The 25,896-nt window shown below is 41.8% G+C and overlaps 3 protein-coding genes across 6 annotated transcripts; 1 reads left to right on the top strand and 2 right to left on the bottom strand.

Annotated features, from left to right (window-relative positions):
* The first annotated feature begins 54 nt into the window (after positions 1–54).
* LOC5508968 (UPF0235 protein C15orf40 homolog) lies at positions 55–24,241 on the top strand. Of its 3 annotated transcripts, none has more exons than XM_032377816.2 (3): positions 55–522; positions 1,620–1,670; positions 24,117–24,241. In XM_032377816.2, the coding sequence occupies exons 1-3, from the start codon at positions 186–188 to the stop codon at positions 24,119–24,121; spliced, it is 393 nt and encodes a 130-aa protein (XP_032233707.2). In that variant the 5' UTR covers positions 55–185; the 3' UTR covers positions 24,122–24,241. The 3 variants fall into 3 exon arrangements, 2 of the variants coding, with proteins under 2 accessions (XP_032233707.2, XP_001629526.3); XR_007308233.1 differs by lacking the exon at positions 24,117–24,241 and adding an exon at positions 20,868–20,940 and having other exon boundaries at positions 84–522; XM_001629476.3 differs by lacking the exon at positions 24,117–24,241 and having other exon boundaries at positions 70–522; positions 1,620–2,521.
* LOC5508977 (N-acetyllactosaminide beta-1,6-N-acetylglucosaminyl-transferase) lies at positions 1,929–6,352 on the bottom strand. The gene is made up of 3 exons (XM_001629459.3): positions 6,021–6,352; positions 4,044–4,289; positions 1,929–3,445 (listed from the first exon to the last, which is right to left on the bottom strand). Exons 2-3 carry the CDS (start codon positions 4,272–4,274, stop codon positions 2,384–2,386), a joined length of 1,293 nt encoding a protein of 430 aa, XP_001629509.3. The 5' UTR covers positions 4,275–4,289; positions 6,021–6,352; the 3' UTR covers positions 1,929–2,383.
* Positions 13,918–25,532, bottom strand: LOC5508975 (ATP-binding cassette sub-family C member 4). 2 transcript variants are annotated; one of them, XM_048728244.1, is made up of 7 exons: positions 25,219–25,532; positions 24,107–24,733; positions 22,495–22,874; positions 17,768–19,113; positions 16,854–17,424; positions 16,511–16,647; positions 13,918–15,070 (listed from the first exon to the last, which is right to left on the bottom strand). In XM_048728244.1, exons 2-7 carry the CDS (start codon positions 24,620–24,622, stop codon positions 14,148–14,150), a joined length of 3,873 nt encoding a protein of 1,290 aa, XP_048584201.1. In that variant the 5' UTR covers positions 24,623–24,733; positions 25,219–25,532; the 3' UTR covers positions 13,918–14,147. The 2 variants fall into 2 exon arrangements, with proteins under 2 accessions (XP_048584201.1, XP_048584202.1); XM_048728245.1 differs by lacking the exons at positions 22,495–22,874; positions 24,107–24,733; positions 25,219–25,532 and adding an exon at positions 22,455–22,483.
* Between the last annotated feature and the right edge of the window lie 364 nt (positions 25,533–25,896).

The following is a 25,896-nucleotide window of genomic DNA, read 5'->3' as shown; positions in this document are numbered from 1 at the left end:
AAAATAATTACTTTTAAAACTTCGAGTACAAACAAACAACTCTCGATTATGTCAAATTTATCTCTTTCTTCATACCTTAGTTACATTTCTGTTTACATGAACTTTCCGCAAAACTGTAGCTTCGTCGATACTTGCTCGTGGTTTGACTGACAGTAACGCCTGACTGTTTTGGCTATTTTGGTGGAATGGTGTGTTTGATACTCCACTTTCGTGCGAAAATCCATGTCATTTTACCGCAGACTCTCAGAAGTTTACTTAGCAAGCAAGGAGGAAACTGCAATATATCCCTTGTCAAATATTATCCTCAAATATGGTGGTATTCCGCTGAATACTTCAACAGTTTTAATTCCTCTCTCAGTGCAAAAATCAGAGCAAGTAGAATGCCTAAGAAAAAAAATAAAGAACCTTCGACAAAAATAGGAGAGGAAGCCAGAGAAAGATCTCCATTTGAAATTATCGGGGATGGTTCTATTTTGGTTAAAATTCACGCCAAGCCTGGTGCAAAACAAAACAGGATTACGGGTGAGTTTGAGTTTGATCAAACTTTTTTTTTATAAGAACCCTTTTTATGCACTAGTCAATTGAAACCCCCACCCCCATTTGTGACACTATTCACTTGTCCCAAAACCGCCAGGGTGAGGACAATTCTTAGAGTAAAAAACTGTCAATTCCCTCACCCCCTCGGGGGATTCTGGTTCAAAAGTGCACATAGGGGTGGGGGTTTCAAATGACTAGTGCATTATAAACACGTCCTTGAGATTTCAACTAATTTAAGAATATGTGTCGAGGTCCAAATAGCATCAAAATATTGTTTTGATGCGTTCTAAAAATGCAGAATCAGATTGTGTTATAACAACCTTATATTATTCTACTATAATATTGTATTGATCATTTGTGAAATTCCCTTCCTAATAATTTGTATTGGTTATTATGCTTTAATACACTAAAATTTACAAACACTTTTAAGAACATTTTTAGCCTTAAAATGCCCCAAAAATAAGAACGACCCAGCCTCAACTGAAATAAGACATTCTTATGAAAAAATGTATAATTTCTTTTAGTTGTAATCATCAGTGGTAAAAAAGCTACTTACCCATTGCGCAAATAGAAGAGATGCCTCATACTCTTGTTTCCCCTTTCTCATTTACACTCAAGTAATTAAGTTTTAAGTGTGGGAAGGGGGTGGTGCAGTTACCCCACTTCTATCAGTGTAAAGACAACTTTTGAAGTATTTTTATAACTTTTATCCAATATAGCCCTCTAGGCTCCACTTATTTTGTTTAATTTTTTACATGAGTATTTTAAAAAAAGCTAAAAAAAATGCTAAGATGACTCAAGATAGGGCAAGCTCAACTTGAGAATATCCTTTGCTGCTTAGTAAAAATGCAGCGGTTCTTTTGGCTACAGTATACTTGGAGTTATATTTGGATTAATATGGAGCCTTAAAAATGCGCTCCCCCTATCCTATCCCAAACCCAGTGTATTGCCTTGTGTACCACAGGGTGCACAGTTGATAGCACCTGATGCTGAATTTAAATAGATCATCTTCCTCCTCCCCTAAAGAAATTATAGTATAAATAGCTACCAATGCATGTTTGATGCCTTTGTTTTGACTTTAGAACTTTCTCCTGACTTTGTTGGTGTACAGATAGCTGCCCAACCTAAGGAAGGTGAGGCCAATGATGAACTAGTGCGATACATGTCCTCTGTGTTTGGTGTCAAAAAGAGTACTGTTACATTGGATAAGGGGGCTAAGTCTCGGGATAAGATAATCAGGATTAGCTTATCAGGGCTAACCTTAAAGCAAGCCAAGGACTTGGTTGAGATGGAGAGCAAGGAGACATGAGTTTAAAGCTGAGGGTCTCCCCAGAGAAAAATGAAGGACCACGGTTTGTTAAAATGTTGCCCAAAATTGCCTTCCAGTCCTCTGACTATTTTGTCATTGTATTCAAAGCAAGCAGAACAGGCCACTAAGCCTGTTGTTGTTCTCACACAAAATAGATTTCGATATTTACCATAGTAAGTACAGTAGGATGTAATTAGGCTGAGCTAAGAGAATCAGTAAGCCTGTTTTTATCATGGTGTACTAATTGCATCATTTACAGTGATGCAATAACAAAATAACCATCAAAAATCGTAGTTTAATCTTTGGCTTTCCAAATTCGATCAAGGTTTAAAAAACTATAGCATTCTTGTTTATGTGCCGGTTATCTTATACATGGCTTGTAAGAAAGATCAGGATTCAGCCATTCATACATTACCCATGAACAACTGCAGACCATGACATGGATTCTTATGAGTCAGTACAACCTTATTCAAAATAGGTGTACACTATAATTATTGGGGCTAGTTGAAGCTAAATTACTATGGTTTAAGACTGACATTAATAGCTTTTGAGAAGTTCGACTGGGTATTTTCGGCCAACTAACGACTGGCTCAAACAGTCCAAAAGTTCTATGTCATAATCAAATGGAATTTTATGAACGAATAAAAAACTAAGATTAAACTGGCTGAGCACAGACCTAAGGTCCTTGATGTCTATCCAGCAAACTTGCCTAATTATTCTCCCATAACACCTATCAAACCAATACCATCTAATCAACTTGAAAATATAAGGAGGCTGGTCTCCAACCACGCCCCCTGGGGCTCCTGGGTGATTTTGCATAGACGCGAAGAACGTTTCATCCGGGACACTGGTGTCATTGCACCAATCAATAAACGCGTTTGCTATCTCAGATTCAAGTAAGAACTCTACAAACCCACGTGTTAACATAGCGTGGATGTTGCCCTTTCTCAGAGTGATGTTAAAAGGGGGTGGTGGTTTGAGAATTTTTGTTCTTGTGCGCGAGCCTATGTACACGTATTCTGTACGGTCGCGATTTGATATCGGGACTTTAATGCTCTCCATGTTATTTGTATAGTTGAGGGTTTTGATCGCACGCACCATTTCGTGATTTGTATAAAGGGGAAAGTCCTGACCGATCATGTGGAGATAGTATTTCCATTTTACCGGACTCTTTAATAAGTTCCTTAGGCAGTTCATCTTTGCTTGTACGATCGAAAATTCACCCCAATAAACTTTCACTAGTTTACTAGCAATAAAGACATTCGGCAGACAAGAAATCATCTGCTTGACTGCTTTGTGGAAACTCTGCCTTGTTTTCCGGTCAATGTGAATACAGTACACGTTATGAGGCATATAAATCTCCTGAAGGAGTCTTTCGAACAGTGGCAATCCATTATAAATCATAATCCCAAAAGCAAGCGGAAAATCTCTCTCCATTTTTGTCGGCGCGGGATATGCGAAGTCCCGGTTTCTGACTCTGTAGCAAGTTCTTCGCATGTATTTTCTAAGAATGTCCTCGTCTGTTTGGGAAGACTCCAGTTTACTGTTCCTGGAAACGTTCAGTTTTCCATTCATTAAAAGCTCACATCGCCTCCACCCCTAGAGATAGAAAAAATCATACTTAGACAGTTTATATATTCATTTTCTATGGGTACAAAAAAGACATTGTCGGGCTGTCCAATGAGTGGTCACATCTGAGTGGTCAAAAACAGAAAAATACATGAAATTCGGAAAAAAAAACTCGAAGCCCGTCCTTTTACTTCATTCTTTAAATCAGATTAGAAATAAAGCTTATTCTTCCCTCTTTACAATGGTTGCTTTTTTTTCTCGTATCTTGTCTTTTAAGGGGGATAAAATGAGCTTGTTTTGGAAGCTATTTTAAGGTTTAAAATATTTTACTCCAAAGACGTAAATATACACAAAGGGTGGAGAACTTGTGCTGTATGAAATTAGAGGCTCTGATGACAGCTGCCATTATGTAATCTTAGCAAAAATCTTTGGATAATTTATATCCTGCTGGTATGCGTCAAACCTGGTGGTCTGTGTCGACGGGACAGTAAGAGACATTGCCATTGAAGACATATTCATTTTATCCTGAAGAAGGCTGGTATTGGCCTGATATGAAAATATCGTACATGTGAAAAGCAGCTCTGCGTTGTGTCGACATTTTCCTTTTTGTCAGAGATTTTTAATTTACCTGGGCGTTTTCTAACAACTTTGATTTCGTAAGTAGTGAAGCATTAACTGAAGCTTTCTTTCTGCTTCTGGCCTCTTCCTGTGCCCATGAATGTTGTTGCACGACTGGCTTACTGTGATCGATCACCACTGTGTTCAGTATTAGCAAACCAAACCCCACAAAAAAGACGAAGATCACGCATGCGTACTTGAGCGCCCTTGACCAGCCGAACTCAGCTTTGTCCTCTGCCATATCGACAGCACATGTCTAGAAAAGAATCGTCATGAGAATCTCCGTGAAATCTCTCTAAGCTGACGCCTTGCTGGTGTATATCCAGCCAGGGGTATAAGACATGGGCGTTCCTTGAGACCGAGGTTCTGGTATAAGACCACAGCTTTCAAACATTTCATTTTAACCATTTATTGGCAAGGGTAATATCGTCTAGTACCCTGGGAATTAAAACCTCCAGACTTCTCTCATCCTGTGACGCTCCTTCCCGACATTTTGGCTGAGCGTTACTGGACGAGAGAATGCTGGAGGCTCTGGAACGCAGGGTACATCTTTTTTGGCTTGAATTCCTGTAAAAAGCTTTCTTGTAAAACGGAGCATATCTAGCTTAATTTGATATATTCACGGAATGGTGAATTTTGGATTAGACAATTTTTAAATTCTATATATGTCAAGCTGAAAAGTTTTTAATACTCGCGCTACGTCAATCATGGAACAGTCCCGGGTGATTTTGAGCAAAATCCAAAATGGCGGCTACGAATCGCTTGAGGCCCGTTTTTCGCTATAAACACCGGATAAACACCTGCACTGCAGGCTAATTTATTGCTTGGTTGGTCGCTGGATTTTAGAAATGCTTTATAGGGCGTGTTAAATTAAAATCATTATAAAAAAGGTAATATTATAAATTGTTCATCGTCATTGTATCTTATGTCTTTTGAGATGATTATCTCACAAGGTGATTATTATCCCTCAAGCTTTAGTGTTCAGTAGGATACAGAGTTCATATCGCTACAATGACATAGTGAAAAACGAAACCGCTAACACTGTTAGGGTCGGCCATTTATACCGGAATCTGGCGTTTAAAGGAACTCTCTCAGCTTTTTTTTCTCTTTTGTTTACCTGCATTATTTTCAGATTAAATTACAAAATGCTTCATTTTTAGCAAACCAAATTCAATTGTTAAAAATGCCAATGGAGGAAAGGGATTGCAGATGAACCGATCTACAGCCTCCCCCCCCCCCCCCCCCCTGGAACAAAAGGTGCCCATAAGCTAGAGCGTCGGCAAGCATGGGGAGCTTAATCTAAAACGTCTTTTTAATCCAGATCTACAGAGAGATGATATGTTATAACCACCGCCTGGATTTTACCGTGTATAAAAAAAAAGAAAATATTTATATATTACGCTTGTAAATCGATGATAAGAATCAGTGAGGCGTGTCTTACTTTACTTTGCCGACTCCTTGGACATAAAACGTGAACTGTTTCTTGTTATGCTGGGTATCATAGTAATACAAACATTGAATACCAATGTACATTGAATAAAACAAATTCGGCGGATAATACTTTGCTCTCATCGTTGATAACGATACAGGCAATGGCAAACAGTGACGCATAGAGTATCAGGCTGTTAATTTAGAATTGATTGCGTGATGTTTCTATATTCTATAACCTTTGCAAGAGAAAATATAACAATTATAGCACAATTCACACGATGTGACAATTCGTTTTTCCATTTCCCTATGTTTCACGACTCAACATAGCTTTGTTATCGCTAACCAGCGTACCACTTTTTTAATTCAGAAACAAAATTTCAATTATTTCGTTATAATATCACCTTAATCGGTTGAAAAGCTAGTGTGATAATCGCAGATCTAATAAGTATTATCCATGGAGTTCCATGTATGCCATGAAAAGAGTTAATGCAATTGTTAAGTATCAAATATTTTTTATACACCGTGAAAATCACCAGCGTAAATTCAAAGGACCTACCTCGGGAATGAAGTAGTGATAATCTTTCACAAAATCTTTCTCATAATCGCTCCCTGGTTGTAATGTGCAGTTCACGCCGTTTTCGTTTAACCGCTTATCGCCCAGTACTGGGAAATAGTAATATATATATACGAGCTTTCGCTTTAGGGTTTCGTGGCGTGTGATGGCTACCGTTATGCAGATAGCAGAGAAGCGTTGATGCGTCAATTTTGAAGAACATCAACCTCTTGATATTGGCTCCACTTCAAGCTAGACACTTATATGATAAATGGAATGGCCTCTGGTGACTCTGTCCAAGTGGTGTTATTTTAAAATTATGACCAACAATACGCCACGTTGCTTACAATAAATCGGGCTGATGGAATTTCATTAACTTCTTGACAACGCATTAAAAACCCGTTCCAGGATAAACATCACTTGCTTGATAACCAGTTTGGAGTTTTGGCGGGAAAATCTGAAACGTTTTTTTCTTAAATCCGTTAAAATCCAGAGACGGCAAAACCACAAAATATTGGCGAATTGTTTTCTATGGCAATGCTACCCACAATGAAGCGAAAAATAATTTAAAGTCGAGATTTTTATGCGAAAAAAGAAAATATCGTTTTGTTGTAGGTTTTAAAAACTTATTGGATGTATGCTTGTAGTGGTAACGACTGGTTTTGTGTGAGTTTTTAAGACTTATCAGAAAAAAATATATCTTCGGGAGAAAAAGTTGGGTAAACCCGACATAACTAATAAATAAATTATTGGCATCATTTGATAATAATTTATATCAATTGACTGAATGTTTATCAATTGTGCCCCCCACCCCCAATATTTTCTTACTGTTTCTGTATTGTGCCCTCCACTCCCAATATTTTCTTACTGTTTCTGTATTGTGCCCCCCACCCCCAATATTTTCTTACTGTTTCTGTATTGTGCCCCCCACCCCCAATATTTTCTTACTGTTTCTGTATTGTGCCCCCCACCCCCAATATTTTCTTACTGTTTCTGTGTTGTGCCCCCCACCCCCAATATTTTCTTATTGTTTCTGTATTGTGCCCCCCACCCCCCAATATTTTCTTACTGTTTCTGTATTGTGCCCCCACCCCCCCAATATTTTCTTACTGTTTCTGTATTGTGCCCCCCCCACCCCCAATATTTTCTTACTGTTTCTGTATTGTGCCCCCCACCCCCAATATTTTCTTACTGTTTCTGTATTGTGCCCCCCATCCCCACTATTTTCTTACTGTTTCTGTATTGTGCCCCCCACCCCCAATATTTTCTTACTGTTTCTGTATTGTGCCCCCACCCCCAATATTTTCTTACTGTTTCTGTATTGTGCCCCCCCACCCCCAATATTTTCTTACTGTTTCTGTATTGTGCCCCCCCACCCCCAATATTTTCTTACTGTTTCTGTATTGTGCCCCCCACCCCCAATATTTTCTTACTGTTTCTGTATTGTGCCCCCCCCACCCCCAATATTTTCTTACTGTTTCTGTATTGTGCCCCCCACCCCCAATATTTTCTTACTGTTTCTGTATTGTGCCCCCCACCCAATATTTTCTTACTGTTTCTGTATTGTGCCCCCCACCCCCAATATTTTCTTATTGTTTCTGTATTGTGCCCCCCACCCCCAATATTTTCTTATTGTTTCTGTATTGTGCCCCCCACCCCCAATACTTTCTTATGTTTCTGTATTGTGCCCCCACCCCCAATATTTTCTTACTGTTTCTGTATTGTGCCCCCCACCCCCAATATTTTCTTACTGTTTCTGTATTGTGCCCCCCCCACCCAATATTTTCTTACTGTTTCTGTATTGTGCCCCCCACCCCCAATATTTTCTTACTGTTTCTGTATTGTGCCCCCCACCCCCAATATTTTCTTACTGTTTCTGTATTGTGCCCCCCACCCCCAATATTTTCTTACTGTTTCTGTATTGTGCCCCCCACCCCCAATATTTTCTTACTGTTTCTGTATTGTGCCCCCCACCCCCAATATTTTCTTACTGTTTCTGTATTGTGCCCCCCACCCAATATTTTCTTACTGTTTCTGTATTGTGCCCCCCACCCCCAATATTTTCTTACTGTTTCTGTATTGTGCCCCCCACCCCCAATATTTTCTTACTGTTTCTGTATTGTGCCCCCCACCCCCAATATTTTCTTACTGTTTCTGTATTGTGCCCCCCACCCCCCCAATATTTTCTTACTGTTTCTGTATTGTCCCCCCCACCCCCCCAATATTTTCTTACTGTTTCTATATTGTGCCCCCCACCCCCAATATTTTCTTACTGTTTCTGTATTGTGCCCCCCACCCCCAATATTTTCTTATTGTTTCTGTATTGTGCCCCCCACCCCCAATATTTTCTTATTGTTTCTGTATTGTGCCCCCCACCCCCAATACTTTCTTATGTTTCTGTATTGTGCCCCCACCCCCAATATTTTCTTACTGTTTCTGTATTGTGCCCCCCACCCCCAATATTTTCTTACTGTTTCTGTATTGTGCCCCCCCCACCCAATATTTTCTTACTGTTTCTGTATTGTGCCCCCCACCCCCAATATTTTCTTACTGTTTCTGTATTGTGCCCCCCCCCCAATATTTTCTTATTGTTTCTGTATTGTGCCCCCCACCCCCAATATTTTCTTACTGTTTCTGTATCGTGCCCCCACCCCCAATATTTTCTTACTGTTTCTGTATTGTGCCCCCCACCCCCAATATTTTCTTACTGTTTCTGTATTGTGCCCCCAACCCCCAATATTTTCTTACTGTTTCTGTATTGTGCCCCCCACCCCCAATATTTTCTTACTGATTCTGTATTGTGCCCCCCACCCCCAATATTTTCTTACTGTTTCTGTATTGTGCCCCCAACCCCCAATATTTTCTTACTGTTTCTGTATTGTGCCCCCCACCCCCAATATTTTCTTACTGATTCTGTATTGTGCCCCCCACCCCCAATATTTTCTTACTGTTTCTGTATTGTGCCCCCCACCCCCAATATTTTCTTAATGTTTCTGTATTGTGCCCCCCCCCACCCCCAATATTTTCTTACTGTTTCTGTATTGTACCCCCCCCACCCCCAATATTTTCTTAATGTTTCTGTATTGTGCCCCCCCTCCCCCCCAATATTTTCTTAATGTTTCTGTATTGTGAGATTTTCGAAGGCTGCTTTGGGCCCGATCTTTGAGAGATACTCACTTCTATCACTGTTCATGTATCAACAAATCCAGTCCACTTGTAAACACTACGAAAATTTCTCAAAATATCAGTCGAATTTTTTGTTTGGTCGCATAAAAAATAGAAGCACGACCCTTGCCTTCCGATGAAAGATATTTTTTGGCTATCTTCGAAAAATAAAATTCCAAGTGTTTTCAAGTGAACCAGATGTAGATAATAGGACAGCCTGAAATTTCACCAAATTTTAAGAACATGCTAATAACATGCCGAGGCTCAGATAGCAGCAAATTATAGCTTTGTTAGTCTGATGTGTCCTAGAATGTAGAACCAAATAGTGTTCATAATAACAACAACTGTCATTGCTATCTGACCGTGGAGCTGGTCCGCATGCCGTTGCCAGGTTTAACTATCCGACTGAACTCTATATGAGCTGAGTGATGACTTGTCGATCACTGTGGCGGGCTGTGGTCGACTGAACTCTATATGAGCTGGGTGATGACTTGTCGATCACTGTGGCGGGCTGTGGTCGACTGAACTCTATATGAGCTGAGTGATGACTTGTCGATCACTGTGGCGGGCTGTGGTCGACTGAACTCTATATGAGCTGGGTGATGACTTGTCGATCACTGTGGCGGGCTGTGGTCGACTGAACTCTATATGAGCTGGGTGATGACTTGTCGATCACTGTGGCGGGCTGTGGCCGACTGAACTCTATATGAGCTGGGTGATGACTTGTCGATCACTGTGGCGGGCTGTGGTCGACTGAACTCTATATGAGCTGGGTGATGACTTGTCGATCACTGTGGCGGGCTGTGGCCGACTGAACTCTATATGAGCTGGCTGATGACTTGTCGATCACTGTGGCGGGCTGTGGTCGACTGAACTCTATATGAGCTGGGTGATGACTTGTCGATCACTGTGGCGGGCTGTGGTCGACTGAACTCTATATGAGCTGGGTGATGACTTGTCGATCACTGTGGCGGGCTGTGGCCGACTGAACTCTATATGAGCTGGGTGATGACTTGTCGATCACTGTGGCGGGCTGTGGTCGACTGAACTCTATATGAGCTGGGTGATGACTTGTCGATCACTGTGGCGGGCTGTGGCCGACTGAACTCTATATGAGCTGGGTGATGACTTGTCGATCACTGTGGCGGGCTGTGGCCGACTGAACTCTATATGAGCTGGGTGATGACTTGTCGATCACTGTGGCGGGCTGTGGCCGACTGAACTCTATATGAGCTGGGTGATGACTTGTCGATCACTGTGGCGGGCTGTGGTCGACTGAACTCTATATGAGCTGGGTGATGACTTGTCGATCACTGTGGCGGGCTGTGGCCGACTGAACTCTATATGAGCTGGGTGATGACTTGTCGATCACTGTGGCGGGCTGTGGCCGACTGAACTCTATATGAGCTGGGTGATGACTTGTCGATCACTGTGGCGGGCTGTGGCCGACTGAACTCTATATGAGCTGGGTGATGACTTGTCGATCACTGTGGCGGGCTGTGGCCGACTGAACTCTATATGAGCTGGGTGATGACTTGTCGATCACTGTGGCGGGCTGTGGTCGACTGAACTCTATATGAGCTGGGTGATGACTTGTCGATCACTGTGGCGGGCCGTGGCCGACTGAACTCTATATGAGCTGGGTGATGACTTGTCGATCACTGTGGCGGGCTGTGGTCGACTGAACTCTATATGAGCTGGGTGATGACTTGTCGATCACTGTGGCGGGCCGTGGCCGACTGAACTCTATATGAGCTGGGTGATGACTTGTCGATCACTGTGGCGGGCTGTGGTCGACTGAACTCTATATGAGCTGGGTGATGACTTGTCGATCACTGTGGCGGGCCGTGGCCGACTGAACTCTATATGAGCTGGGTGATGACTTGTCGATCACTGTGGCGGGCTGTGGTCGACTGAACTCTATATGAGCTGGGTGATGACTTGTCGATCACTGTGGCGGGCCGTGGCCGACTGAACTCTATATGAGCTGGGTGATGACTTGTCGATCACTGTGGCGGGCTGTGGCCGACTGAACTCTATATGAGCTGGGTGATGACTTGTCGATCACTGTGGCGGGCTGTGGCCGACTGAACTCTATATGAGCTGGGTGATGACTTGTCGATCACTGTGGCGGGCTGTGGCCGACTGAACTCTATATGAGCTGGGTGATGACTTGTCGATCACTGTGGCGGGCTGCCATTTGTTAACTCCACCAGATATGTAGTCGCGTGCTAAGGCAGATTCACCAGGATCGAAGTCTCGTTGCTTTGAGTGTTGCTCGTGGTGGAACTTCATATCCGATTAATTGCCTGCAACTCGGCTAGTGATGTCTGGCTTCACGAGGGAAAGCCTGGTTCTGACTTCTCTACCTAGGAAGAGCTTGGCCTGACAAGAGCCTGTTGTTGCATGTGGAGTGCTGCGATAACTCAGCAGGAAGCTTGGCACACCAGGGCGTGGCTGAGATATGGATGTTTCCAAGAAGCGTTTGAAGGTCTGCACAAATCGCTCTACCTGGCCATTTGATAAATGGTGATAGGGAGACACTAGCACTTTAAGTGCCCCGTTCTGCTTCAGGGCGTTGTCGTACTCCTCAGACCGGAATGGTGGTCCACGGTCGCTGACGACTTGTTCAGGAACACCGTACTTGGCAAAGACATGCGCATCGCGTTGCTTGTGGCCTGTGCTGTGGTGGTTCTCATAGGACCTATCAGTTCTGGCCACTTGGAGTGGGCGTCGACCATGAGAAGACAGTGCTGGTCATGATAGGTGGCGAAGTCAACATGGACTTTCTACCAAGGTTTGGAGGGCCAGATCCATGGGTGCAGTGGTGACTTGGCTGGGTTAGTTCTGACTCTACTGCAGTCTTATGTGACCGGGTGGTATTTTGGGTTATTTTAGATTTTGCAAAGATTTTAAGTAAGCGATTTTTGGATTGCGATTATAGTTGTTTTACGGATTGTTTCTCAGACGTGATTCTAATTCGATCCGTACACGTTTAGGAATTTACTTTCAACATGTTTCAAATTTCTTTAGATTAGTATCAATAGCTTGATAGTGATAATTGACTTAAGTTTAGCGTCCTTGTACCATTTCCCAGGAAGATTAGTTTCTAAATTTGACAGGACAATGGACGCTGAGTAATTTGAACGGTAGTAAATGTTAGCGCCCCTAGAAAAATGCGCGTCCCCAAGCTAGTTTAAAAGCGGCTGTTTTTACAGTATTAGTTAGTTTTTTTTAGTTAGTACCGTTGAGCAAAGGAGACGCATTGCTTGTGCGGCGTGATGCGGGAGCGAGATATGCAGTTGCTCAGGGAAGACAGTCAGCAGAGATAAGCTACAAGCTTAGAGCGCTGTCCGTACGGGCCTGTCATGCCAGTTGTGTTCAGTTTGATTTACCGGTTGTAAGTACTTTGTTTTTAAAACTAGCCTTTGGTTTAGATTACCTTTTATCGTGATTTGACTATGTTTGTTATCACTTGAAAGTTATTATTTAATTTGTTAATAAATCCTTATAAGTCCATGCCTTGCATAATGTATTCGTTCTCACGTTGCCTTTCGCTCGATCGTTTTCGTTTCATTCCATTTATTTTTGCCTACTTTTTGGCTGGTGTCAGAACCTGATAGTTTTGCTTTCAGTATTGCATTTGTTTCTACATTTTTCGTAACCGCACGGTAAATGTCAAGTTCCGGCGGTTACACTTAGCAGTTGCGAGCTAGATCAGCGATGGCGTCATCAAGGTTTGGCCACCCGAACTGACTACGTGCGATAGCCATCATCCGGGACACTTCTGGGTGTGTCCAGTGTAACTCGTCTAGCACTTGTTGCTGCAAGGCAGAGGGTGTGATGTCACGGGGTCCCCACATGAGACTCTCAACAACTTGCACTTCAGTCAAGTTTTAGTCTCAATCCATGCTCTTTAAGCCGCAGAAGTACTTTCTCGTTGTTTTGGAGGTACTGACTGTCATTCAGTCCTGTTACTAGGATGTCATCCTAAATACTAGCAACATTGCCAAGACCTTGTAGGATTGTGTAAATTGTTTTCTGTAACAGGACGGGACTGGAGGCTTTGCCGAAAGGAAGTCGCTAGTAGTGATAGAGCCCGTTATGGGTGTTAATGATGACATAGGGTAGGCTTTTGTCAGCTATTGGGATTTGTTGGCATGCATTTCTCAAATCTAGCTATGTAAAGCGCTCCTCCCCCCTCCCCCCTGAAATACGGGTAGTGGAGTAATGAGGGATGGTTTAGCTGCGGGTTGACGGTAACTGCATAGTCCCCATAGGAACGAGTTGTGCCATTCGACGTGCACCATAGGGATGGAATATTCACTATACTCAACCTTTTCAACTATACCGTGCCGTCTGAGACGATCATAGTTTTCGTTGACTGCTTCTTCCCTCATCTCAAGCTTAGCAGTGATTCCCTTAATGGCGCCTAAGCCTGACTGAAAACACCACAGAGGGGTCGGAGGGTTCCTCTACCGTTATTTGCTTGGTTGCCTTGCTAAGGCATGCACGAGTGATGTGCCCTGCTTTGTGGCATGGCCTAAATACCATTGTGTTTTTACTTGCAGTTGGCACACTGGCGGTCATTCTTACCACAGCTCAGGCAGGGCTTGGCTGATTTCGCAGCTTTTATCGTGCTAAACCATATTTTAGTTTCAGTGCTTTTCTTTCGAATTAAAAATGGAGTTTTGACAAAGCCTTGATACGAAAAAGCACTGCCCTTAACCATAAAAGCATTAGAAAATGATCTTTTAATGTCTTGATAGTAACTGGTTTTACAATTTGGCTGTCGTGCAAGAAATGTTTCCTTTACAAATGACACTGTCTCTTATATCGAGATTCTCGGGAACAAAACTAGTGTTTTTATTTATAAAAGCTCATGTCTAATGAATATATCGTGCCTTGAAAAGTGCAAAATGTGGCGGTTCAACCACAAAACTTTCCTTTGATCTATGTCATCTACTACGAACTTATCAAATGAAAATGAGAGTTTTTTAAAAGTCCAGCAAAAACGCCATCTTGTTTCCCAGCAAGCATCTCGGGCGTGTCGTACTCAACCACGTGACCCTTGTCCAAGACGATTACTTTATCATAGTCCATGATGGTGTTGAGCCTGTGAGCAATAGTCAGCACCGTGCACCCCGTGAACCTGCTCCGTATCAACTGCTGCACTTGTCTGTCTGTCCTATAGTCCACGTTAGCCGTGGCCTCGTCCAGCACAAGCACCTTACATCTCTTGAGCAGCGCACGGGCAAGGCACAGCAACTGCCTCTCACCGACACTGAAGGTAGACCCAGACTCCCCCAGCTGGTACATCAGCTGATCAGGTAGAGCCCGCACTGTGTTCAGCAGCTGCACGCTCTCTAGCGCCGCCCAGATTTCCTGATCAGTGAATTTACCAAATGGGTCTAAATTTCTTCTTAGTGTTCCTCCAAATAGCACGGGGTCTTGGGTAATGACGGCCATGGCCCTTCTTGCGGCCTGAATATCAATGGTACCGAGATCAACGCCATCAATGAGGACCTCGCCACCAGGCTCCGGCATACGGAACAGAGCTGCCAATAGGGAAGATTTACCGGCGCCTGTACGACCAGCAATACCAACTCTTTGCTTGGCAGTGATTTCCAGCGTGATGTCATCAAGCGCACTCGGCGTTCCCTCGCGATACACGAGAGACATGTCACGGAAGGTGACCGCACCTCTCTCGGGCCAGTCCTCGCACGGTAGGGTCTGTCTGCTGTAGCCAGGTTCCGAGGGAAGACGAGTGTAGCTGATGACCCGCTCGACCGACGTCATCTCATTTTCTACCTCGGAAGCTTTCTCGACGCCATACGAAGTTCCTTGGGCCATTGCTATTGCTAGGGAGAGAAGCATGCCCGTTGAAGCTGAAAGAAATAAAGGATACCTAATTAACTATCTTACGCTTTTAGTACAAACAGCACTAACATAATTGTGGGAATAGCGCAAGCAGCAATTTCTGGTCAAACAATGTTCTGCTGTTTTCCCTATCTCGAAGCATGGGAGGTCTGAGCAACATTGAAGACAACCCTACGCAAAAAGTTTCTGGATGACAAACGGAAACTGAAGTAGAATGTTTTTGATACCAGTGTTATCACCATGCTAGCTACCAATGTTATCACCATGCTAGCAGGTGTCTTGTAGACCCGCATGTTTAAGCAGATGTGTCGTTTGATCAGAACTTTACTCTGAGAAGAACTGGGGAAGTTGAGCTTGTAACCGTTCGTTACCTAAACGTCTTAGATGGGGTTCTATTTAATTACCATTGTATTATAGAACCGAATTACAGCGAAGTCAGCACATAAACGTTACAAAATTTTACCAAAAACGATGTCTTAGCTTGAGATCCTTAATATGGTAAATAATGAGCTGATTGCAAAACGACCACTTTGAGACACTAAGCGACCAACTTATCGGTGCGACCAGCTCCGTTAACGACCAGAATTTCAAAACACCAACTGAGATTTTCTTTTATTTTTAGGCTCTCGTAAGCGACCACGATGATTTTTGGCTTTACAACATCAATCAACACCTGATAAACATCTATCCAATGTATGCTGAAATCACATATAAAGCGGAAATGTTGTAATGTTTCACAAAAGTTGCCTTTCCAGTAGGCAACTATTAAAGAATTCCATAATTTCAATTTTCTAACTTCAATTTCAACCATTTCTTTGTCTCCAGAAAATGTGTAAGTGCAAGGAATTTCTAGTCTATTGCCAGCTCCACGATTTATCCTTTTTCCAGTTACAATAGCCATCTACTTGTTTGTCGCACGCTTTAGAAATCGGCTAACAAAAGACGCCATACGATCGTCGTAGACGCAGAAGATATTCTAATGACGAGAAGCTTAAGTCATCGATTCAAAAGATCATAACGAGCTACTTTGTGTATAATTAATTGCTATAAAATAAAACAACTCACTCTCATGATAACTCAAATACCTAGTTTCAAAATCAAGCAATAAACCAAAATATCACAGCGTTGTTATTATCACGATAACTTTTAGATTCCATTTTAATTAAGCTCCCGTAAGCGACCAACACCTATTGTTCAAGTTTTTGGCAACCAGTGGTCGCTTATGAGAGCAAGCTCTCGTAAGAGACCAGCTCCGTTAACGACCACAATTATCAGTTCCCAAGGTGGTCGCTTACCAGAGCTTCAACTGTACATCAAATACATCTCCCCCTATCCCCCCGACCCCACCCCACCCCTTAATCATATTGTTTGCTTCTTTATTGAACAGTCACCCGCGTTAAACTAGATACTAGTGTTAAACAGGTGACACCGGTTAATCAGGTTATTACCAGGATCTTGCTGTGTGATGGCGGCCGTTGCCGCCACCGCCGAGACGAATAAGAAGGACACGAGATCGAGGTTGTTGTTCATCCAACTCCTCGCAGAGATCACTAGTGAGAGAGCCATTGACTGCTCGTCTTGGTGTCTAAAACAAAAAAATGACTTGTCTGGTACGACGCGCGCTACCGTGGCCACACTGACAGTAGGCCAATCATTATACGGCAACTATTTGATTAACAAGAGCTACTATCCTTGGGAAAGGGGTATTTTCATACAAATATGGATGCATGAACATTCTGGTTTACATTTTGAACAATATATTCCCCTAAAAAATTTACTAATAATACATACCTGATTAGCTGCTCCCAAAAGCCTTTCTCCATGCGAGAAGACCTAATTACCTCCAGGCCATTTAAGGTATCAGTGAAATGCGAGTACACGGGACTACAGCGCACTGCTTCTAGTCTCTGGAGCTCTCGACTCGATCGCAGATAGAACCAGCAGATGAGAAGAAAAGCAACAAACACAGGAATAGCCGAGAGGACGAGACGGTACTCGACGATAGCGCTAAAGAGCAAACCTCCCATGAAGTGAAACAGCAAAGTCACAGTCCATGAAAACTTTAAAGGAATGTGATCATCCATTGTCCCGATGTCCTTTGAGAAGCGATTCATGATTCGTCCAGAAGGATTTGTATCAAAAAACAAGATAGGGGATTTGAGGATCGTGGTGGTCATGGCGTTGTGAAGATTTTCAGATGAACGTAAAGCTGCGATGAGCAGTAGGGAGGCCATTCCGGTAGCGGTGAGTAAAGAAAGCCCGACTAAGCCAGCGTAAACACCGAGCACTGAACCGGACGCCTGTTTTTCCGGAGTCATTTCGGACAGATAGGATAGCCACCACGTTGGAGCTAGGATGGAAGCTAAAATCAAATGCAAGACATAAATAAGCGAATTGTAATTTGACATTTGTCGCGAAACCCATCCGCGAAGTGGAGTTAAACGTGATTAACTTCGAGAGTAAAAGCACGGCATTAGGGAATATCTGATCAATTATTAGCAATTTAAATGAAAGTAAACTCTGGCGCTTAACCTGTTTTCTACTTAACTCCGAGTGAGGGTTTTGAATATCTGAAGCCTATTTTCTAAAATAAACAAATTACCCCAAATGTTTGTCACCTGCAGGGTCGCAATATATTATCCTAGACTTGGCGTTACCCTTTTTGACAACCTGCAACAAAAGGATGCAAATAACCAATTTCTCACCTTCAGTAATGATGCAGAAGATAAATATGAGAAAAAGAACAACTGCGGGTAATCCTGCTCGAAAGTACTTCCAGTAGAGGCTTAACTTCACACTTCCAACAGCTTGGTCCTCCTCCTCATCTGCCATATCTACCGCAGGGACCCCATCGATGAGATTATGATTACCTTGCTGGCCTTCAACAGGTGCCGCACTAACGATGACAGAGTCTTTGGAGACATCTATACCTATATGGGAAACATCTATGTCCTGGAACGTTCCCTTCTGAGCGATCTTCCCATCGCTCAAGACGATGATGCTATCTGCATGTTTGAGATACTGCAGCTGATGAGTGACTAATATCCGAACCTTGTTGGTTAAGGCGCCGCAGATGCACTCTTTAAAGAGATGACTACCGACTTTGGCATCAACAGCGCTGAGAGGGTCATCCAACAAGTAGATATCAGCGTCCGCGTACACCGCGCGTGCTAGACTGACACGTGCACGCTGACCACCACTCAGACTAACACCGCGTTGTCCAATACAACTCAAGTCACCTTTTGGGAATCGATTTATGTCTTTAGCCAGGTCGCACACTTTAATTGCTTTCTCATACGCGGCCTTATCGTATTCCTTGCCAAAGGTAATATTCTCGCGTACTGTTCCCGAGAAGACCCAGGGCACTTGACTTACATATGCCAAGTGACCGTGTCTTCTTATTGATCCAGCATTAAGCGGTAACTCCCCCTGAATGGTCATCAACAGCGTGCTCTTACCACTACCAACAGGCCCAGTGATGATGACCAGATCGCCTGCACCGGCAGCAAACGAGACCCCCTGCAACGTACATGAGTCATCCTGCCAGCCTGCAGCTACGCCCTTCACCGTGAGATTATGCGTGTCATCACCTGAACGGTCAGCAGTACATCGCGTAATACTCTCCACGGAGTACAATATAGGTCTATTATGTCTAAAGCTTTCCACTCTTAGTACTTTAGTTAATCCTCGAAAAGATTTCAACCGACGAATCCATCTTTTGGTCAAAGTTTTACTCAGTATTGTGGTCTCCCCCTCACACGAGATTCGATTGATCTCGCTGCTCGTACCTAGAAGAAACTGCTCAATACGCCTGATGGACACAAACGCATCCAGTACTGTTCCAAGGCATGCTCCTAAATGCACGACTATGGCAAACTCCAGGGTTTTCAGGAGGTTTATCAAGGTGAAGATGCGAGCTGAGTCAAGATGAATACCGGAGAAAATCAGAGTAATAATGGAGATAAGTGCTGCGATCGATGCGCTGACTGAGTACAGTGCCACGAAAGTGGACAAAATAAGATTCTTTAGCCGAATGATTTGCATTTCCTTCCTGGAAATAAAGAGAATAAATAGTTTTAGAATGTTATATTATGGTTATAAATTGCTGTTTTTGCGTGTTAATGGTATACTCGAGTAATATTGAAAAAAGGCTTGAATGAAGCGTATTTCAAATAAAGCCTGCTAAATCTCCTAGTCGGAAGGACTAGCTACGAAACTCTAGAAAACTGTTTGTCAACTCTCAGAGCTCTGTCCTTAAGTGTCTATTTTCTCTGATATCTCTGTAGTCCCACTCACATCCTTAAAGTCCGTATAACCTTTCAGAATTGATAGATTTTGTCGTTTTTTCAACTTCCAAATGGTATGTGGCTCGTATGGATACTTTAAAAACACAATCTGCAATATTGAGGTATTTTGGTCGACCTTTAGAAAAAAGGCCGTGAATTGGAAAGCCCGGGTCTAGTGATTTGTGACGTAGATCTAGATTTCAATCAAAATTTTTCCCGTCATCTTTGTAGCGGAGCCAGCGCAGCCGTAAGCCGCGCGCGGAGCTCCATAGGTATAGAGAAATGGTATATAAATATGCGCCCGCCCGCCCGCACACTTTGCGATAATTTAGCAACACGTCTCCCCAGTAAAAAAATTAGCAATGAATACACTTTTGCACTATCCGGGATTGCTTAATTCTTTATAAAACTCAGACAGTTATGGTTAAAACCTAAAATAATTTGACTTTTTGTGTTTGCACTCACGGGAACCCTGCGTCTTCTTTTCGCGCGTCTTGCCCTTGCAACTCACGGCCAACACGATGGGTTGGGAAAATGTTTACAATATTTTTGTCTTGGTAAAAATAAAAAAAAAACGACACAACAAACACTTTATAATATTATAAAGATATACAAACGATGGATAGAAATGACAAACGATGGAATTGAAAGAAGAAGGCGAGAAAGACTCGTAATAGTAGCTTTTTGTCGGAGCTATGAGAATTCCTTTACTTAAGTATTGACTTTTTTTGCGAAAAAAAATCTTACTCTTCTATAACTTATACTTAAGTAACTTCAAGTAAGTTACTAGATGAATGGATGCCGAAGGGATGCTTTATTAAGTATATACCTTCCCACTAATTCAGCTAGGTTAAGCCGATAAAAAAGGATAGGAAATCCGTGGGGTTAGTCCGCAAACAAACGTCTCTCTTGATAATCACTCACATGTTTTTTTTTGTTTCAACCGAAGAAAATATCTATGCTTTTTGATAAATTTTTCCTGTAACGAAAGGACGATTTCACATCTGGAGATAATAAGTAGCAATTCGAGTTTTCTTCAATATTTTGATATTTTTTTTAACTCCGATATTTTTTTTTAACTCCAACTACTAATTGTGCAGTTTGAAGTAACTTGCATAAATTATTATATAAGATTTTGGTTCCTCATTCAGCATCTATCATCTATCATGGTGAATTGAAGATAAAAACAGAAGTGATTGATTCATTCAATGAAACCTTAGCCAAAACTAGAATGTTATTGTCAACTAATTCTGGTTTAACTCTGGTTTAATTCTGGGTAAGAGTGATTAAGAGTGATGTATCATGTCTTCAAGTCCTGTTGTTATTGGTAGAATGATTAATTTCCATAAGAACACCTAAGTAATAGCAGAATTAAATGACTTTCCCAAGACCCTTGAAGGGGTATAGCAGTTGGTAGAATTTTGTTTAAAAGATTGGAGAATCATCCTCATCTACCTTTAGAGTCCCCCCACCCCCCTTCGGGGTTTTGCCTTTAATGCTGTTCTCCAAAATATTTCAGGTGAATCTCCTGGCCCAGGGGGGTTCGGAAGAACCATAAAACCATCCCACTGGACTGGAAGGTCCGCATTAATTAAGAAAAATTGAGTACCACTGCGAGCTAGGGCGAGCTATCTAAGAGAATATGGTCCGCAAAATGGGTAAACGAACACCCCCGCTCAAAATCCTGGCTACGGGCCTGATCTCACTTACACGAGAAACTCTTAGAGGAATGATGCTATGGCATGATGTATATAATGGATTTGTATTATGCAGCTCAGTGAAAATCAACACAACCTGAGTAACAAAAAACTAGTTTATTATATGTTTTAGCACAAAATTAGCAGGCGTAATGCACCGCCATGTTATGAACCCCCTGATGATTTAGTGTGTTCATGGTTCTCTACAAGTAGGGTCAATGCTTTGTATGGACCACCCAAAGCACTTTAGTTCCACTCACCTCCTTAACTCTCGTATTTCATCACTATAGTTCAACTCACCTCCTTAACCCCTTCATCTCATTACTATAGATTCACTTATACCTCCTTAACCCTCTGATTTCATCACTATAGTTTAACTCAACTTCTTAACACCTTGATCTAACCACTATAGTTTCATTCATCTATTTCACCCTCTGATCTCATCACTATAATTCTATTCACCTCCTTAAACCCTTGATCTCGTCACCAATGCTTCACTCACCGCCTTAACCCTCTGATCTCTTCGCTATAGTTCCACTCACCTTAACCCCCTGATCTCATCACTATAGTTCTACTCACCTCCTTAAGGGCCTATGGTACTATCTCGTTGCTACGAAATGGAAAAGCGCTACATTCGGTTAAATAGGCTAAAATCGCCGCGCATCTTCCAACTTGGTTCCGTGGCCCAGTGGTTAGCACCTTTGACTCGTAAGCAAGCACTCCGGGTTCAGTCCTCGGTCAAGTCCTTTTTATATTTTTATTTTCTTCGAAACTCCAGTTCTAATTTTCTTTGTTCTTTTCTTCCAAGAGATTAAAATAAACTTTCATTTTGTAGAAGGAAATGCAATTTTTATATGTTTTTTGAGAATAAAAATAGATGTCGAAAAAACAAGATGGCGGCCATTTCCGCGCGAGAAAAACACGTTAATTTTGAACATTTTATAACAATTATGATTTTTTTTCACTCAAACTATTGATATTACCATTCCTAACAACTTAGCGCATGGGATTTTCGATTTTGGAAGAAATTAAAAAGTTATTACCAAATATGTGGTTTTCGAAGAACATAAATATTCGCCATTTTTCGCGGTATCAAAATTTCGCAAATCCGATGCGTGAAGTTTTAAAAAATAGCGATGTTCAAATATTTCTGCAAAAAAATATGGTAGGTTTGAACAGTAGTAGCTTCTCCGACACGTTTGTATGTTCTGGGTCACGTGATAATGGGAGGGGTCAGATGACGTCATCACTTGTTTCATTTATGTCTAAAACACTTATGTTGAAAGTTCCAAGAGATTTGAAATAAAACAGAAGCTTTTATAAAACAAACAAATTTCCCTAGCAACGGACTTAAAAGATAGTACCATAGGCCGTTAACCCCCTGATCTCATTACTATAGTTCATCTTACCTCCTTAACCCCTTGACCTCATCACTATAGTTCATCTTACCTCCTTAACCCCTTGACCTCATCACTATAGTTCCACTCCCACGCATACATCTTCACTGCACGTATCCCATAAATCACTTCGCTCATAGCACCAAGTCTCTTATCAGTGACTGCAGCTGCCTTCCCGCGAAGCTTTGCGAATCTCTTGGCGGCCAACTGACCATAAAGCATAATGATAAACAGGAAGAGAGCACCAGAGAGCGACTGCCAGCCAACGAACAAGCACAGCATCACAATGCAGACTAAGATACTGACTGGCCCTAACATTGCCAAGCATAAATTTGTGATGAAAAGCTCGATTCGTTTGGCATCATTGGAAATCAGATTGATCACGTGACCCGTACGAACGGTCGAGAGACTGCACCGGGAAGAATTAAGGATCTGAAAGAATTTAAGAAATAACGTCAGTGTCAAGCATCCATCTTCTTTCATAATTCTTGCTTGCATAATTAATTTGTATAGTTTACCTATACACACAGTACAAGAAACATTAATGTTGTTTGTTAAATAAGTATAAGTTCAAACGTCAAACAATATTCTTCAATACGTGCCTGTTTTCTGTCGTACAACAAACGTTCATTTAATATTTCTTTTCCTATTAAGCGAGAGTGAGGTAATTACCAGGGAAATCTCAGGCCGTACGTCAAGACGTCGAAAGAGATTAGCAATATATTTATTATATGGCATTTATCTTAGACAAAAAGCGAATAAGAACACAATTTGGTAATGGAACAATGCCGCTTGCGAAAGGTAATGTACAGTAGTATTCGAATAGTATACCTTATTACACACAATATTCGCGACGTCAAGATTTCGCGATTTGTAGATGGCGATATTTCGCGACACTTTATTTTCGCGATTTTCCTATTTCTGTAAAAACCAGATCACTTTATTTTCGTGGTTTTGAGATAATAAAATCAAGCAAAACAAGTGGAAGTAAAATGTGCTGTAATCAAAACTGAAACAATTTGTAACAAAATGCTGCGTGGGCTAAATTTAGTTTTATAAAAATCTATAAATACAAGTCCAACTCAACCCCTTACGGTACTATATGTACACTAGATGACTAGATAGACAAGAGGTTTCCATAAAGTTTATAAAAGGGTCAATATTCCCCCAAAGGCTTCTTGTGTACTCACTTAATCTTCGCGACTCTTTTTAAATCGCGAAATTCGCGAAACTAAAGTGACGCGAAAATTAAGTGTAATAAGGTATTCGTTATTTGTCAATTGACAATAAAGGGTCATGGAAGTCAAGCTATTAATAATGAAAACTGTCATTTGAAATGAAATATTCATGTAGTTCCAGAAAATATCCATACCCCCCCCCCCCCCCCCCCCCCATTGAGGGGGTCGGATTTATGACCCCCCACCCCTCTGGAATTTCCAACCCCCTGGAAAAAAAAATAAATACAGTAACTGTTAAAGAAAAAGGGCATTTTATCACCCCCCCCCCCCCCCCCTCTCCTCTCTGGAAATTCCTGGGCGTTTGAATCACCCTCCTCCCCGGAATTTCCAATCCCCTCAATGGGGGGAAGAGGGGGGAGTATGGATATTTTCTGGAACTACACATTGAACATAAAAGTGACATGTTTTATTTTCTCTGATACTTACTTTTTTGTAGATTAATCCGATGAGAGCGACCTTAAGTCTCATTCCAGCGTATAAGCCAAACAGCTCCATCTGGTTTCTAGAAATCGCCAGTGAGATGCTCACCACAGTGAACCCGACAACCATCAGCGACAGTGCGAGCTGGCTTTTACCCAGGCCTAACTCTCTAAGAAAAAACCACAGCAGCACCGTGTAACTTAAAGTGCTAAGCCCTCTTAAGAATTGGAAAGTTAACACCTTGCAAATCACCTTCCCTGGGAGGGCCCTTAATACGGATTTGTACAGCCGTGGGTAATTCCCCAATCTATGCGCGGTTCGAATTTCCTCGATCCATTCCTGTTCAAGAATTTTCACGTTATATGTTGTTTGGTCTTCCTGTGGTAATTCATAGAGATCTTCAGCTGTCAAATTTCTCTTGAATCCTTTGTACAGAATACCGTTCATCCAGCTGAATAATATCCACTGAAAGGCGTTGGCACGCAGCCTTGGGTTTGTCTCTTTGCCGAGATCTAGTGCCATCGCTGTAGGTGAGAAGTCGTCACGCTTTTATTAACAACAGCTCGACGAGAGACAGTGATCAACAACGAACCCCTCGTTTTTTCCACGGGATTTTCTTTCTGCAGTTATTGCCTGAAAATCAACACAATAAGAAGCCTCTAGCACCAGGCCCAATATTCTGATACCTCGAAACTCTACTGTATTCAAATCTTCTTTATTTAAGTCGTTCGTATCCGTAGAACCCTCGCTCAAGTAGATCCATCATCTTGGTTATGATACGGCTCAGGTGATCACCATACACCATACGGTGAAAACGCGTGTAAGAGCCTAGATTTTGTCTAGTTGGATAGTTGGGGTACTTACTAACAATTAACAAAATTGGTTCTTAGTATTTTTTTCCTAGTTGCTTAATCAATAGTAGGATTCTTAATTACAGTGTGACTTAATGCATAGCCACTTTGCTATAGAAATATCCTACTGTATGTATTTTATCTTTATTTTTTAGCATTATATTTCAAAGCCCTATAATTTGTTTCATTTTTCATGGAGTATTTGGGCTATTAAAATTCCAAAGTTTCTGCCTATAGGTTCTTAAATCATTATTAAATTTGTCATACCTTAAGTCTTGATCTTTCGGTTGTGAAGTAGTTAACAGGTCACATTCCCTTACGGCATCAGTAGGGTTTTCGAGGGCCTATTTTGATCCTCGGTCTATGGCGTGATGTGGAGATAAATATGCACATTGCTGTCATGCTTAACAAACGTATTCAAGCATAGAGAATGCCTAGTGTTTTGTAAGCATATTTTATATATGATAAAAATTATTCGCCTAAGACGAGTTCAATACACTCTTTTTTTTACGAGAACCTTTTTTATAAGAACGTCCAACCGCGGTGATCCTAGATACTAATCCCTAAGATACTAATCAGATACTAAACATATACTAAACACGGTCAGGGTACTTTATAGAAAAATTAAAACATTAAAAAATTCCTATTTACCGAGTAAAATCAGCTAGAATCTATGGAAAGGCATTATTATTTACAGCAACTTCTATAATTTGTGTGGATCCTACTGTCTGATAAGAATATTTTGTCTGGTTTCTGGTTTAGGCGCTTGCAAATTTCTATGCAATACACAAGGAAATAACTATAATATACATTTCTAAAACATTTCTATAAGGATTTAGCGCTAAGTTATTGCTAAGTTTTCAAACAGCAAACGTTTACTTTTGTACTTTTTTGGCGCCGACATAATGAATGTTGTCTACGGTGAAGACCACCCAAGTGGAAGTC

This window comes from Nematostella vectensis, chromosome 5, assembly GCF_932526225.1.
Source record: "Nematostella vectensis chromosome 5, jaNemVect1.1, whole genome shotgun sequence".
Taxonomy (NCBI): domain Eukaryota; kingdom Metazoa; phylum Cnidaria; class Anthozoa; order Actiniaria; family Edwardsiidae; genus Nematostella; species Nematostella vectensis.
The sequence above is the reverse complement of the archived record's forward strand: the minus strand, read 5'-3'. Positions and strand labels throughout refer to the sequence as shown.